Raw genomic sequence first — 12,205 nt, 5'->3', positions numbered from 1 at the left:
GTTAGTTTATATAAAAGGATCTGAAATATACCTGTAACTTTTTGCTTTGTTTTTAAACACACATCTCATGCAGGTTTCAGTAGAAAGACTCATGTGATAGGTCTTTTCTTCAAATATTATTTTACAGATTTTTCTCCAGCAGTATTAGTCTATTGTTCCGATACTACGCTTAAATGGGTGCAGTTGGTTGAGAACCCTCATTAATTTGAGAATAAACTGTATAATGACCATTGTCAGGAGTTCATACAAGGCTTCCAAACTATACACACCTACACATACAAAATCTAGACGGACCACTGGAACAGAACACAATGTTGCACTGACCCTGAAATTCATATTGAAAGGGATTAAGAGATTTGGTGGCTCTTGTATTTTGTTCCCCTCCCAAGCTACTATGAAATTGAACGGAATGTATCCTTGGCATACCTGCAGACCTTCAGTCTGACAAACTGCTCATTTTCACAGGGCTCTATCTAACAGTGACACATGGCTAAACCTACTCTTTAAAGAATGACGGATGTAACTTCTTCGAAAGAAGTCCTCTTGCATGCAATTCTACAGAGTTACTCTGCTGCATCCAGGCTACGCCTCAGTAAGATAGAAAGTAATTCTACAAAGACAGCAGTGCAAACTCTGCCAGCTGTGAGACTAAGCCTGATCTTGTGGAAGTTTCTCATACATGACTAAATACATGTCCAATTATATTAAGAGATGTAATTGAAGACTGTATGTTGTATGCAGCCACAGATGGACTTTAGAGTCTTGATATTCTAAACCATAGCTTAAATGAATGGCATTACCAAGATTATGGATATTCAACTTGGTCGTGTTTTGCTTTGAGCAAAACCACTAGCTCAACCTCAGGAAATCCATTTATTAGATTCAAATGTAAATGCCACAGACATCCAATGAATCCCTGTTAAGTCACATTCCTGAAAAACACTGCATTTTGCTAGATTATTTCAGAAGAGCCTATCAGAACTTGATCAATGTGTAAAGAGAATCTTAAGTAATCCAGCATGAAGTAAAGCACTGCTGTTGATCTTAAATTATTCCAATTACCTCTGGTAGTCCATTTGAAGCTACAATACCCATAGAATTCAAGAAAGGAATAAAGCTTGTGAAATACACATTTTTGACCTAAAAAAAGGAAAAAGCTTAGCATTAGTGACCATATACATGCAGCCATACATACACTGTTTTCATGTGTTTAAGTCAAGAAACTAAAGGAGACATTTTTATAACACACTTTTTTGTTTTCAATAAAGCAAAAATAAAGTTACCTACGTATCCAAAACTCAGCTACCTGTAACCATGCAGCATATAATCCACAGCTGGAACATTAAATGACTAAACTGGAAAAGAAAAACATTCCTTCCAACCCCCTTCTGCTTCTACTATCATCATCTGCTTGGATATTCAAAAAATGGTCCTTTTTACATAGGAATAGATTTATCAGGAGAGATAAAGGGTAATTGGGCTTTTAAAATCCCACAGAGAACTGTGCATTAGTTGTGTACATTTTTTTTTTTTTCACTGTAGGATACAGCCGTTAAGCCCCCCACTTCAGAGTAGCCCTGCAACCCCATGCTACATGCCCTGATCAGCACGTAACTTTATGCTGTATTCTTCACAGTTAAATATCCCTGGCAAAGATATCACCCATACCATGGGACTATTTATTTTTTTTTTAGAACTACCTAAAAGAGAAACTGCAGAACAGTACAATACCCTTGCTACAGAGCTTAAAAGAATCAAATAAGCACAAGTATAGATATTTTAAAAGACTGTTTATACAAACACATATTCCAGAGGGGGGTTAGCAGAAGATCTAACATACATTAAAACAGACCGTACCTCATCTAAGTTACAATCGTGCTCTTTACAAAGGATTTCAATAACTTTTGTGTCAGTATCAACTTGTTTTGAAGTGCGTGTACTCCTGTTCTGACCTCTTCTTGGAGTTCGAGTTGAACCATTCACAGTCGCTGCTGTCACAGCAGACTCTGGAAAGACAGGCACAGAACCATTACAAGGTTAGAGCCACCTTAAGAAAAAAAACAACTTCAGAGATTTAATTATTTATATGACTTTTCAGGCACTTAATTATCTTCCCTTTTCATCTGTTCAGCTGGGTAAGAAAGTTTCATTACAGAAAATCTATAGAAAAGGAAAACCAATTTTTAAAATACCATATCAGTATTTGGACACGGTTTTTAAAACACTATTCAACACAATTTAATAGCACTTTTTTTTAGGTAAGCAGCACAGATTAAGTAGTAAGGCTAGGAGAGCCTTGTCTTTTCACAGATGAGTACTATTTTTTCTATTTTTATAAAAGTGTGAAATGATGAGCTGAAAGAGTGACTTGACACTTCTGAAGGTTAATGAAGTCACACAGGATGTAAGTGCTGGTGGGGACCTGGAGTATGGTTCTACAGAGAATTCTTCCTTTCCCCAAATATCCCAGTCAAACAAGCATGAAAAAACAAGTTCACCTTGAAGACATCAAAAACCTTAACTAAAATGAGGTTAAAACATCTTGTTTTAAGCTCAAAGCAGACAGCCCCAATACTGTCAGCTTGAAATATTTGAATTACATTAAGAACATGTTAATACAGCTAAGTGTTCTCCAATCAAATGATGTTCTCATTTGTACCTTCATTCACATTTGATAACTGTTCTATGAGAAAATGTGACAAATGACACTGCTCTGGTGGTTGCATCTTAATCCCCTCAACCCTTAGCCAGTATCATAAAGCTCAGATGAAAGGCCTGATTTTTGGGCAGTCCTGTGCAGACCCAGGAGTTGGACTCGATGATCTTTGTGGGTCCCTTCTGTCTCAGGATATTCTATGACGACATCGTTTAAACATGTGAAGTCTCTTGGTCACAAAGACTTGAATAATACTTTATTTGCTAAAAGAGTGAAGCACCGAGTGACAGCTTGAGCAGTACCTTTATCTATCACACAGCCCAAGTCAGAATAATGCTTTACACTTAACGACAATTGATACCCATATTTGCAATTTAGGCAGAAGTGGCAACGTTTCTGTTCAACACTACACATCCTATCTTTTAATAAGGACTTGCTGATCTTCATAGTTTCTTTCACTAAGGATATTTAGTTGTAAAACAGCAGAAGCACGAGTAGGTTCAGGCTATGAATTCCACTACTTCATCCAAATCCAACAAGGGATATACCTGTGTAGTATCCAAAACTTTTCTACATACTGCAACTCCAAATACTTAGTGTACCAATTCTATAGCTTGTGGAAGAAAAAATATTCAAAGAAAAACAGAAGTCTATCTTTCAAAGTTACAAGTAAATGCTTCCTTTCTCTTACTTGAGGGATGTTTCCAAGGCTCTACATAGAGAAATTGAATATACAAAAAATTTTGCTGAACACAAGTTTCTATTGGTAAGACCCATTATATTTTTGCTTAAAATAAGGAAGAATCACCTGCTAATACAACACAGATGTAATAAAAAGTCTACATTTTTCCTCTATTTTATTTTGAGCTACCACTGAAAGCAATTTATCCACCGTTTATTCCTTTTTAATGTTTGTGTAGTCCTGTATCTTGCACACTTCAGTTGTCATCATACTGCTATAAATCAATTAATTGAGAGTCAAAGCACCACCTTCAATTCAAAGCAAACCTAAATAATACTCAATCATCATCTACCCACATTATTTTACCAAACTAAGTCTACTCTTCTTGCAGGCTTCTAAACAACTGGAATGGGCAGAGGGCATGGCAAATGGATGGCAGGAATAGAAAAATCAAAATATTAAATACACTGCTACATTAAAATAATTTAATTCAAGTTCATTAGCATCTACATTGAACAAAAATATTTAGAAATGCATTTTAATAAGGCTAAGAAATTTTGTTACACTAATTGTGAATGTTATAAAGACTAGTGGAAAGTTAACTAAGTAGAAAGTAAATTTGTTAACAAAAACCTGAAATCCTTACTGTATGGTTCCTTGAGCATAGCAGGAGGTGACAGTTTGATAAAATAATCTAAGACACACAGCAACAACTGGAAAGAAATCACCAGGTCATCTTCCATTTGCAACACTTTACCTGCAGACATTAAAAGGTAAAGACAACTTAATTTTAAAAGTCATTTTTGGAAAAAATAAAGATGTGGAAGTTTATTAAATAAAATACACTACATTTAGCAGTGAAAACATTGTGCAGGATGCCTGTGTTCTTTAAAGCTCATGGTTCTTAAGAGGTTTGTTTTTCCTGGAGAAAGCATGCATAAAAATGTATAATTCACGTACAAGTTTTACCACAGTGGAGTAATTGCATAGACTATTTTACCCACACGTACTTCTTATTTCTACACAGTTCTTCTTCACTTTTTTGTGGTCTCAAAACTTCGAGAAAGCTGCTAAGTATTCAAAAAGCGTGAGTTCCCAATACATAGTGAAGAGAAATTCAAAACATGCTTACCGTATGCCTGGCCTGCCCATTGTATATGGAGTGACTTGCCAGTTATAAAATATTAGCATGAAGAGTACTTTAAAAATGACATTATCCCAGCTGTTCCCAACTTAGGATTCACATGCCAGAAAATATCTGCAGAGTCATTCCAAGATTTCAGGTGTCTCCGCAAAGTGTCTGGAGAGCTGACAGCAATTCAGAACAGCTATAGACACTACTTGTGTGCTATTGACATGTACAGATCTTGTATTTATTTTCTAACCAATTTCAATAGCAGAGATGTGTACACTTTGCTGAAGAAACACAGATCCGGAGGAGGCAGCTGCTAAGACACATGATGCATTCCTTTTTGTAGGAACAGTACAATGAGACAGGACTTCTTGTACTACCTTAATTGTTTTGTTACTCAGCTTTAACTGGGATTTCAGCCTTTTCTAGGAAGAATTGTAGCATTCAAAGGACCTAATTTCAGGGACTTTAGTTTAAAAAGATCTGCCAGTCTTTTCAGGTAGTCAGTCATTACTAAGATACTGGCAGACTGTAATAAAGCATCTCAGAATGGACTCAAATACAAAATACCAACCTTCCAAGTAAAAAGTCTCTTTAAAAGCTTTACATAATATTATTTATGAACTGGAAGCAATACCAGCTAAAAGAATAGCCCAACTGCATAGAAAGAAATATTACTGAGTAGTTACAAAGCCATGCAGTCAGAACACTGGAACTGTGCTGCAGCTATTTGTGAAAAGGATGCTATTCTCATTTTGGAGGTGTAAAATCAAACCCATAAACTCACTTTAACAGTTATTCTGATGAATATTGTTGATCAAAACTCACCTTTTGCCAGCAAAAAAGTAATCCAGTAATTTTTTAGGACTAATACAGAACTGAGTTCAGCAGAAATCCTGTAAATAGACAGAAAAATAAAGATTCCACATTAACAGTTCCGTAGAACTCCAATTTCTGAAAACATGCTTCAGTCTATGGAAGAATTTAAACAGCATGCAACATTTCCCATATAGTTAAGCTTATTAATTATTACATTCCCTATGCAATTAATACTACATGTGAAAAAAGTAAGTCTTCCGTAAAGCCATTCAAGAATCAGGAAACATCTGTACCATCCTTGGAAAAGAAAGTGAATATGGATAATTCACTTAACTGTTACGAGCTGTTTTCTCTCTTGTGCCTTTGACTAATGCCCTATTCTCCAGTCACAGCATGAACTCAATCTCATTTGGGAGTTGCTAAGGCATCTTTTCATCCATTCATTTGTTGCTATGATTAGGAAGCTCACTCTCCAAATGTTCGTTTCCACCAGGCCGAGACACCCGCCATTGGGTGGAGATCCTTCATGGAGGAAGTGATCAAAATTTACACATATATCACTTCTGCAGCTTTCATCATCTCTCACTGAAATTCAAAAGTCCCCACTAAATCTGAATTAAACACACGACATACTATGACTTAGGTCAATCTTAATGGGTTAAAAGACAAACACCAACATCTTGTCTTGACAAACACAATTTGGAAAGTCAAACTTACTCACTACTGGGTTGTTCCAGATAAATAAGGCCACAAGTCCTAGAAAATAGAAATAAATTTTTATTTTTAACATTTCCCTGAAACTATGCAGTATCTTTGACTTCAATACAGTAAAACAAATATGCTAGTTCTCTAAACATTATTGTAAATTTTAATAATTCTGACTATTCTGATATTATTATAGAAATAATATTATCAGACCAACTCAAGCCCTGCCAGAGCTGAAATAATGCTATTGCTGAAGTGCTTATGTCAAAGTTTAAATAGCAAACAATCTTAATTTGGTACAATAAAGTTTTTACTATTTTCTTCCAGAAAACAGTATTTTTACGTATACTGTTATTCAGTAGCTTGTAAAACACAACAAAGCAGATGCCACAGCTGTACAGACTACTCCACAGAAGATATTTTCCAACCTTTACTCTTTCTGCAATGTCATTGCAAGCCTCACAATGCCTGACGTTTCTTCACAATTATTTTAGACACATGTCATCAAGATAAATTCAGTTTATACAAAAACAAAGCAAATCCTTCTGGCTGAAAAAAGTTACTGCAATTCAACTGTAGCAGTGTAAAAACAAGGAAAAAAGGAATTTGCTAAAAACAAAGCTTTTTAAACCTAAGTTCAAATTCTGCATACATAAGTTTGGCTATATTTTAATATGCGTGCACAATTTGCCTCTTAATCCCTTCCCTCGGTGATACACTGGACAAAAAGGTTTGAAACAGTAAGCAAGTGAAGAAAGAACTAGGGGAGTGACACAAAAAACAGTGTGCCTGTGTAAATATGCAATGATGCTTTTACAGCTCAGGAAAGACTTGCAGTAAGTGAAAACTAAACATTAACAACCCACCTAGAACTTCGAAGCTTTAAAGCAACTATAAACTTTGTAAAAATATTGTAATATATACATTACTCAAGCTAATGTTAACAGACTCTGAGAAGAAGAAAATTAAATTACATTTTTGTCTTGATGCTATATCTGTGTCTTCAGGTTAAAGCCGAGTGGCAACTTACCAACTTGGAATTACTGGACCAAAAGGCATCCACTTGAGAATCTCCTGAATTTTAAGTGACACACAGAAAGCTCTTCGCATGCTGCCATAACTGAATTCAATCTATCCCATAAAAAATGGGAATACTCCTTGATTTTGACCGTATGGTCAGCTAAACCACTCAGGAAGGTTTATCTTGATCACAGTTGAGAACTGCTGTTAGAGCAGTCTCTGCAACACCCTGAGACTCTGGAACAAACGGCCTTCAGTTCCAGATCTGGGACACAGAAACAATCTTATTTGTGCTTTTTCTTTCCAGAGCTCCTTAGAAACAAACACTTAAATCGGGAACTGGGGGGTAGGACAGCAGAGAAATGGAAACTCCATTAAATAAAAACTATTAGATGGTAAAACAATCCCTCTTACATTTGTGAAAGTCTTCACAAAGGGACTACCAATCATTTGTCATGCTATTCTTACTGTTGCTTACTGCAACAATGGGAATGTTCAACAGAGCTTTGGAATAGTTATGGAGTAGAATATAAGATGTGTTTATTCAGTGCATGTAAACAGTTCCATTTAAGTGATCTGTAAATATTAGCACACAGTTTAAATGAGCACTTCTAATACACAATATGAAAAATAGGAATACCTAAACACTGACAGCTGTAAAGAATTATTTCAAAGTGGAAAATGTACACTACCTTTCAAACTTGTGATATAGTGCAAGTAAGACATCATATTTCTTTTTCAGCCTTGATACAGTGCTATCAACTTTAGTGCTTACAGTATCCATGTTAACATCCACTTCTTTGAGAAACTGAAAAAATGTGCACACACTGAAAAAGATGAGAGATTATTACAACTCTGAGAATGACTATTCTGAAATAGCTCTTAAAAAAACACCAAAAATCATTGCCTTGCTTCACTAGACTTCAACATATTCTTACTAGAACTAGCAGTGACTGAAAACCTTGCTTTGGAAGAGACAGCTTGTTTACCTGGAGCTCCATATACCACCTTGACATTTTCTAGATTTAGAAACACTGTTCAGCTAAGTACCACAAGTCTGTTCTGACACAGGTTCTACTACAGAAAGAATCTTCTTGGCTAGTACAGATACATTTGGTAGTCCAAATTTGCTAACTAGGTACATCTTTCTTCCTTACTGTGCCAGTAAAACCACAAATACCCAACAATGACATATTGACTCTTCTGTTCTACCTAAACATTCTACTTTAAAGTTGTTCTTACTACTCTAAGAACATAAACCATGGCTTCATCCTTGCTAAAGACAGACCTAGAAATTAAAACAGATGAATACATTGAATTATATAGAACTTCAAGTCTTCCAGCAAGCATTTTTTTTTAAACCAAAAAATGGCTGAACATTAAGGTGGAGGAAGCTATCAAACATTTCGATTCTTTATCGGAACAGTCTTTTGAGAATTTTGTTTGCTCTGTAATAAAAACAAATTCATTTAGGAATCCTTTTACCGTGTACTGAAGAAGAAAAACTTTCAGATAGATTTGTGTGGCTCCAGAGGGCAAGATGACTGGTAGAAATCTCTGCCAGATTGACCTTATAGCTGCTGAAAAGCCCAGAACTAGCAAGCAATTGAGTATGGCTAAAAGCAAATAGAATAATAGCTTATTCTTTGAAGCCCAGAGGGAAAAAGTGTTTTTAAGTTCGCAGTGTAAGTTAGTCAGGTGAATGCGTTCTGTACTTGGGTAGAACATAATGAACATCACTGCACAAATGTGATTAGATTTCATCCGAGTAGTTTCAAGTCAGTCAAAACTGAACAGATTAAGTTGGAACATTGGACCTGATCACTGTTCTGTGAGATCGTATGAGAAGAGGCATGGAGAAACTTAACCGTAACTGATGACTTCCAGGAAAAGAAAATTCTGGCCCAAATCTGGAATTACCAACCTGATGTGCTCCACATCCTGCCTTAGCCTCCTTAGCATCCCCAGTGCTGCGTACAAGGAGAGTAGGAATCTTGACTCCCCTGCAGCAGGATGCCTAACCCCTGCTGTGTATCCCCATTTTTGCAACATGGTTTAAAGATGTTAATCCCCCCCCCCCAAAAAAAAAGCTTGCAAATTCACTCCCTCGGCTAACAAAGATGGGATACAAATACAATTGGTACGATCTCCTACCAAATGCCCATCTCCCACACATTTGTGGTGAGGCTTCAGCCGTGATAAAACCGCAGCAATGCGCTAAGCTGCTGACAAGCACCAGGGGATGATGCAGTGCCTGAGAACATCGGAATGCTCTGCTCACCCACACACGGCAGGGTTATTAGGCAGAAAGCACTGGAATCCTACTCCTTCAGACTCAACACAAGGGTGCACCTATTGCTCTTGCCAGTTAAATTTACATTAAGAATAGATATACTGTAATCCTCATTTCTCTAATACGAGTTTAGTGAATGTAAAAATATAGTAACAGTTTCCCAGCCAAAAGCATGTAGAAAGGTAAAAAGATTAAAACAGCATTAAAGCATCAGAAAGTTAGCAGCATGCTCACAAACGATTCGAACACTAACTTTTTTTTCCACTTTTTGACTTAGCATGAGCCTGATGTTAATGGAAAGGTTTTACAGAAAAATCTTTATATAGAGAAAGGAAAATATCAAGCATGATTTATACCAAGTTAAATCAATTAAAACTAATTTATCAAGGACAAGAGTCAAAATTGTGATACAATCATAAGCCAATCTCAGTTGAAGCAAACAAATGCCACTGTTCCCTCAACTAAAATAAGATAAGACTCCTAGTTTACTGGGATACACAATAACTGCCATAAGTAACCTTCATTTTAAAATCAACAAGCCTGTTACACAAAGACTCCTACTGATTAAAACCTAAATTCATGAAAACTTACCTTATGCTTATACTTTTCAGAAGCTCTGTGAAAGTGAATGTCATTTCATCCAGATCAATTGCTACAATAAAGATACAGACTCCCCATGTTTCCTTTTTCTTTTTGTCATAAGCCTTTCAGAGAAAGAGAAAACAGGTTTTATGTGTATTATGTAACACAAGTGGGTGGTATATAGAGAACATGAATTTGTTCACAGTAGGTTAGAAAAAGTAAAACAAGAGACCTTCAAGCAGACATTCATCTATGATAGCCAGTTATTTGATAAGTGAAAACTAGCAAGAGTTTTATATTGCAGGTGACAGACCAACTACTCCAATTCTCACTGCACAGTACAAAATGAATTTTACCTGTATCCGTAATTCAGCTAAGCTTCAAAATAAAGGCTGTGGTTCCACTGAAAGTTTATAAAAAGCAGAAACCTATTTTAATGTACATTTAAAAAAATTGAAAACAGAAACTATTTCCTACTTGGGATTACCTGAGGGACGCACACATCCCTCTCCCTACCCATACCTCAGCATTCAGTTGCACTTGCATTGTTATGGACAAAAACTACATTTTACCATAACAAGACACAGGAGGTTAAGGAATGAGGAAAGAATGATTTGTCCTAGAAAGAAGGCAGACATGAGAAACAAAATAATTATAGAGACAGGGAAATACTCATGAGCTTTATCCTACAACTCTGCACTGCTTAGTTTTAGCCCACTCCCTTCCCTATTTTAATTTCTCCTTCCCCACCTCCCCAGCTAGCTGTCTCCCAAACAGTACCTCTGGGAACCACAGGGACCAGTTCAATCTAGCAAATACATCCAAATCAAAAGGCAGCAAGGATAGGATCACACCAGATCTGGCTCCCTCTACCCTACGTGGTCTTCCAGAACTACCCCAAAAGCCTCTGTACCTTTGATGTCCCTCCACATCCTCACTGGATGTAACATCGACCCCACCAGTTTCCTCTGGCAGGGTGCAAAGTATCTCTCAGCCACCTCTAACAGACCTCTCCCTCACTCATCGGTCACACACTGAGGCGATGAGAGCACCGGATGGCACCCAGAGGAAAAACCAACAAGGCACTAACATGGCTGTCCAGCTGTTTCTTCCTAAAGGGGGCTAACCCCAAGCAGTCCCAACACAAGTCAGTTCACAAAACTCAGTCTGGAAGTGAAGAAACCACCTCTGGCCCTACTTCTTCATCACTTTAACCATCACTAATACCTTGTTGTGTCCACAAACAACACAATAACAATTTCACTAACATTGCTAACAGGTCTTCAATGGCTACTTTTTTGGGACCAGCATTTATACATTTGTGAAGACTGGCTAGGGCCTCCTCCAAAGCATGAAAAATTTCATTTGTTGGTAGAATAGATTAGCTAAGAATTACAGTCTTAGAATATCCCAAGCTGGAAGGAACCCACAAAAATCAAGTCCAACTCCTGGCTCCACACAGGACCACCCAAAAATCAAGCCATGTATGTGGGAGTGCTGTCCAGACACTTACTGAACTGCATCAGGCTCACTGCCATGACCTGGGGAGCCTGTCCCAGTGCCCAACCACCCTCTGGGTGCAGAACCTTTCCCTAACCCCCAGCCTGACCCTCCCCTGTCCCAGCTCCATGCCGTTCCCTCGGGTCCTGTCGCTGTCCCCAGAGAGCAGAGCTCAGCGCCTGCCCCTCCGCTCCCCTCGTGAGGGAGCTGCAGGCCGCCATGAGGCCTCCCCTCAGCCTGCTCTGGGCTGGACAAACCAAGGGGCTTCAGCCCCTCCTCATACACCTTGCCCTCCATACCCTTCACCATCTTTTAGCCCTCCTTTGGAGCCTAATAGTTTTATGTCCTTCTTATACTGTGATGCCCAAAACTGTATGCAGTAATTGAGGTAGTCCAGATCTGAATGCTAACTAACCAGACACCTTCTACAATGTGGTAATTGTCAGTTAAGTTACTTTCTTCCTACATTCCTATTTGAATTTTTCTATGAATTGTGACACCTTTCAAAAATAATTCTGTTGTATAAGAAGGTCCTAGCAGACTGAGATGCATCTGATGATACTTAAAGGAATACACATTATTATCAATTAGCCATTGTCTTTTTGCTTATTGGAAGCCTTCATCTTTTAGACACTTCGCCTACCATTGTGTACCACTAGCAACCTACAGATGAGGCAAAAAAAATGTGGGGATCCTTGAGGAGATTTTGCACAGAACAAAGACTTTGTTAAGAAATGCACTGCCACAGTCTCAGACAACTACAACACTCCTTTGCTAAAGAGGTACAAGCCACAAAACATAAAACCAAACAGCATC

At 37.6% G+C, this 12,205-nt stretch overlaps 1 protein-coding gene across 1 annotated transcript in view; it reads right to left on the bottom strand.

Annotated features, from left to right (window-relative positions):
* Window positions 1-12,205, bottom strand: part of RB1 (RB transcriptional corepressor 1) — an 81,739-nt gene that overhangs the window by 62,173 nt on the left and 7,361 nt on the right. Inside the window, exons 3-9 of the mRNA XM_035323048.1 lie at window positions 9,899-10,011; window positions 7,707-7,841; window positions 6,007-6,045; window positions 5,299-5,366; window positions 3,985-4,095; window positions 1,858-2,006; window positions 1,063-1,140 (exon numbers count right to left, since the gene is read on the bottom strand). Of these exons, the coding sequence (XP_035178939.1) occupies window positions 1,063-1,140; window positions 1,858-2,006; window positions 3,985-4,095; window positions 5,299-5,366; window positions 6,007-6,045; window positions 7,707-7,841; window positions 9,899-10,011 (693 nt within the window). The remainder of the gene's footprint in view (window positions 1-1,062; window positions 1,141-1,857; window positions 2,007-3,984; window positions 4,096-5,298; window positions 5,367-6,006; window positions 6,046-7,706; window positions 7,842-9,898; window positions 10,012-12,205) is intronic.

Source organism: Oxyura jamaicensis, chromosome 1 (genome assembly GCF_011077185.1).
Source record: "Oxyura jamaicensis isolate SHBP4307 breed ruddy duck chromosome 1, BPBGC_Ojam_1.0, whole genome shotgun sequence".
NCBI lineage: Eukaryota > Metazoa > Chordata > Aves > Anseriformes > Anatidae > Oxyura > Oxyura jamaicensis.
Note: the sequence above shows the minus strand (reverse complement) of the source record. Positions and strands in the feature narration are given on the sequence as shown.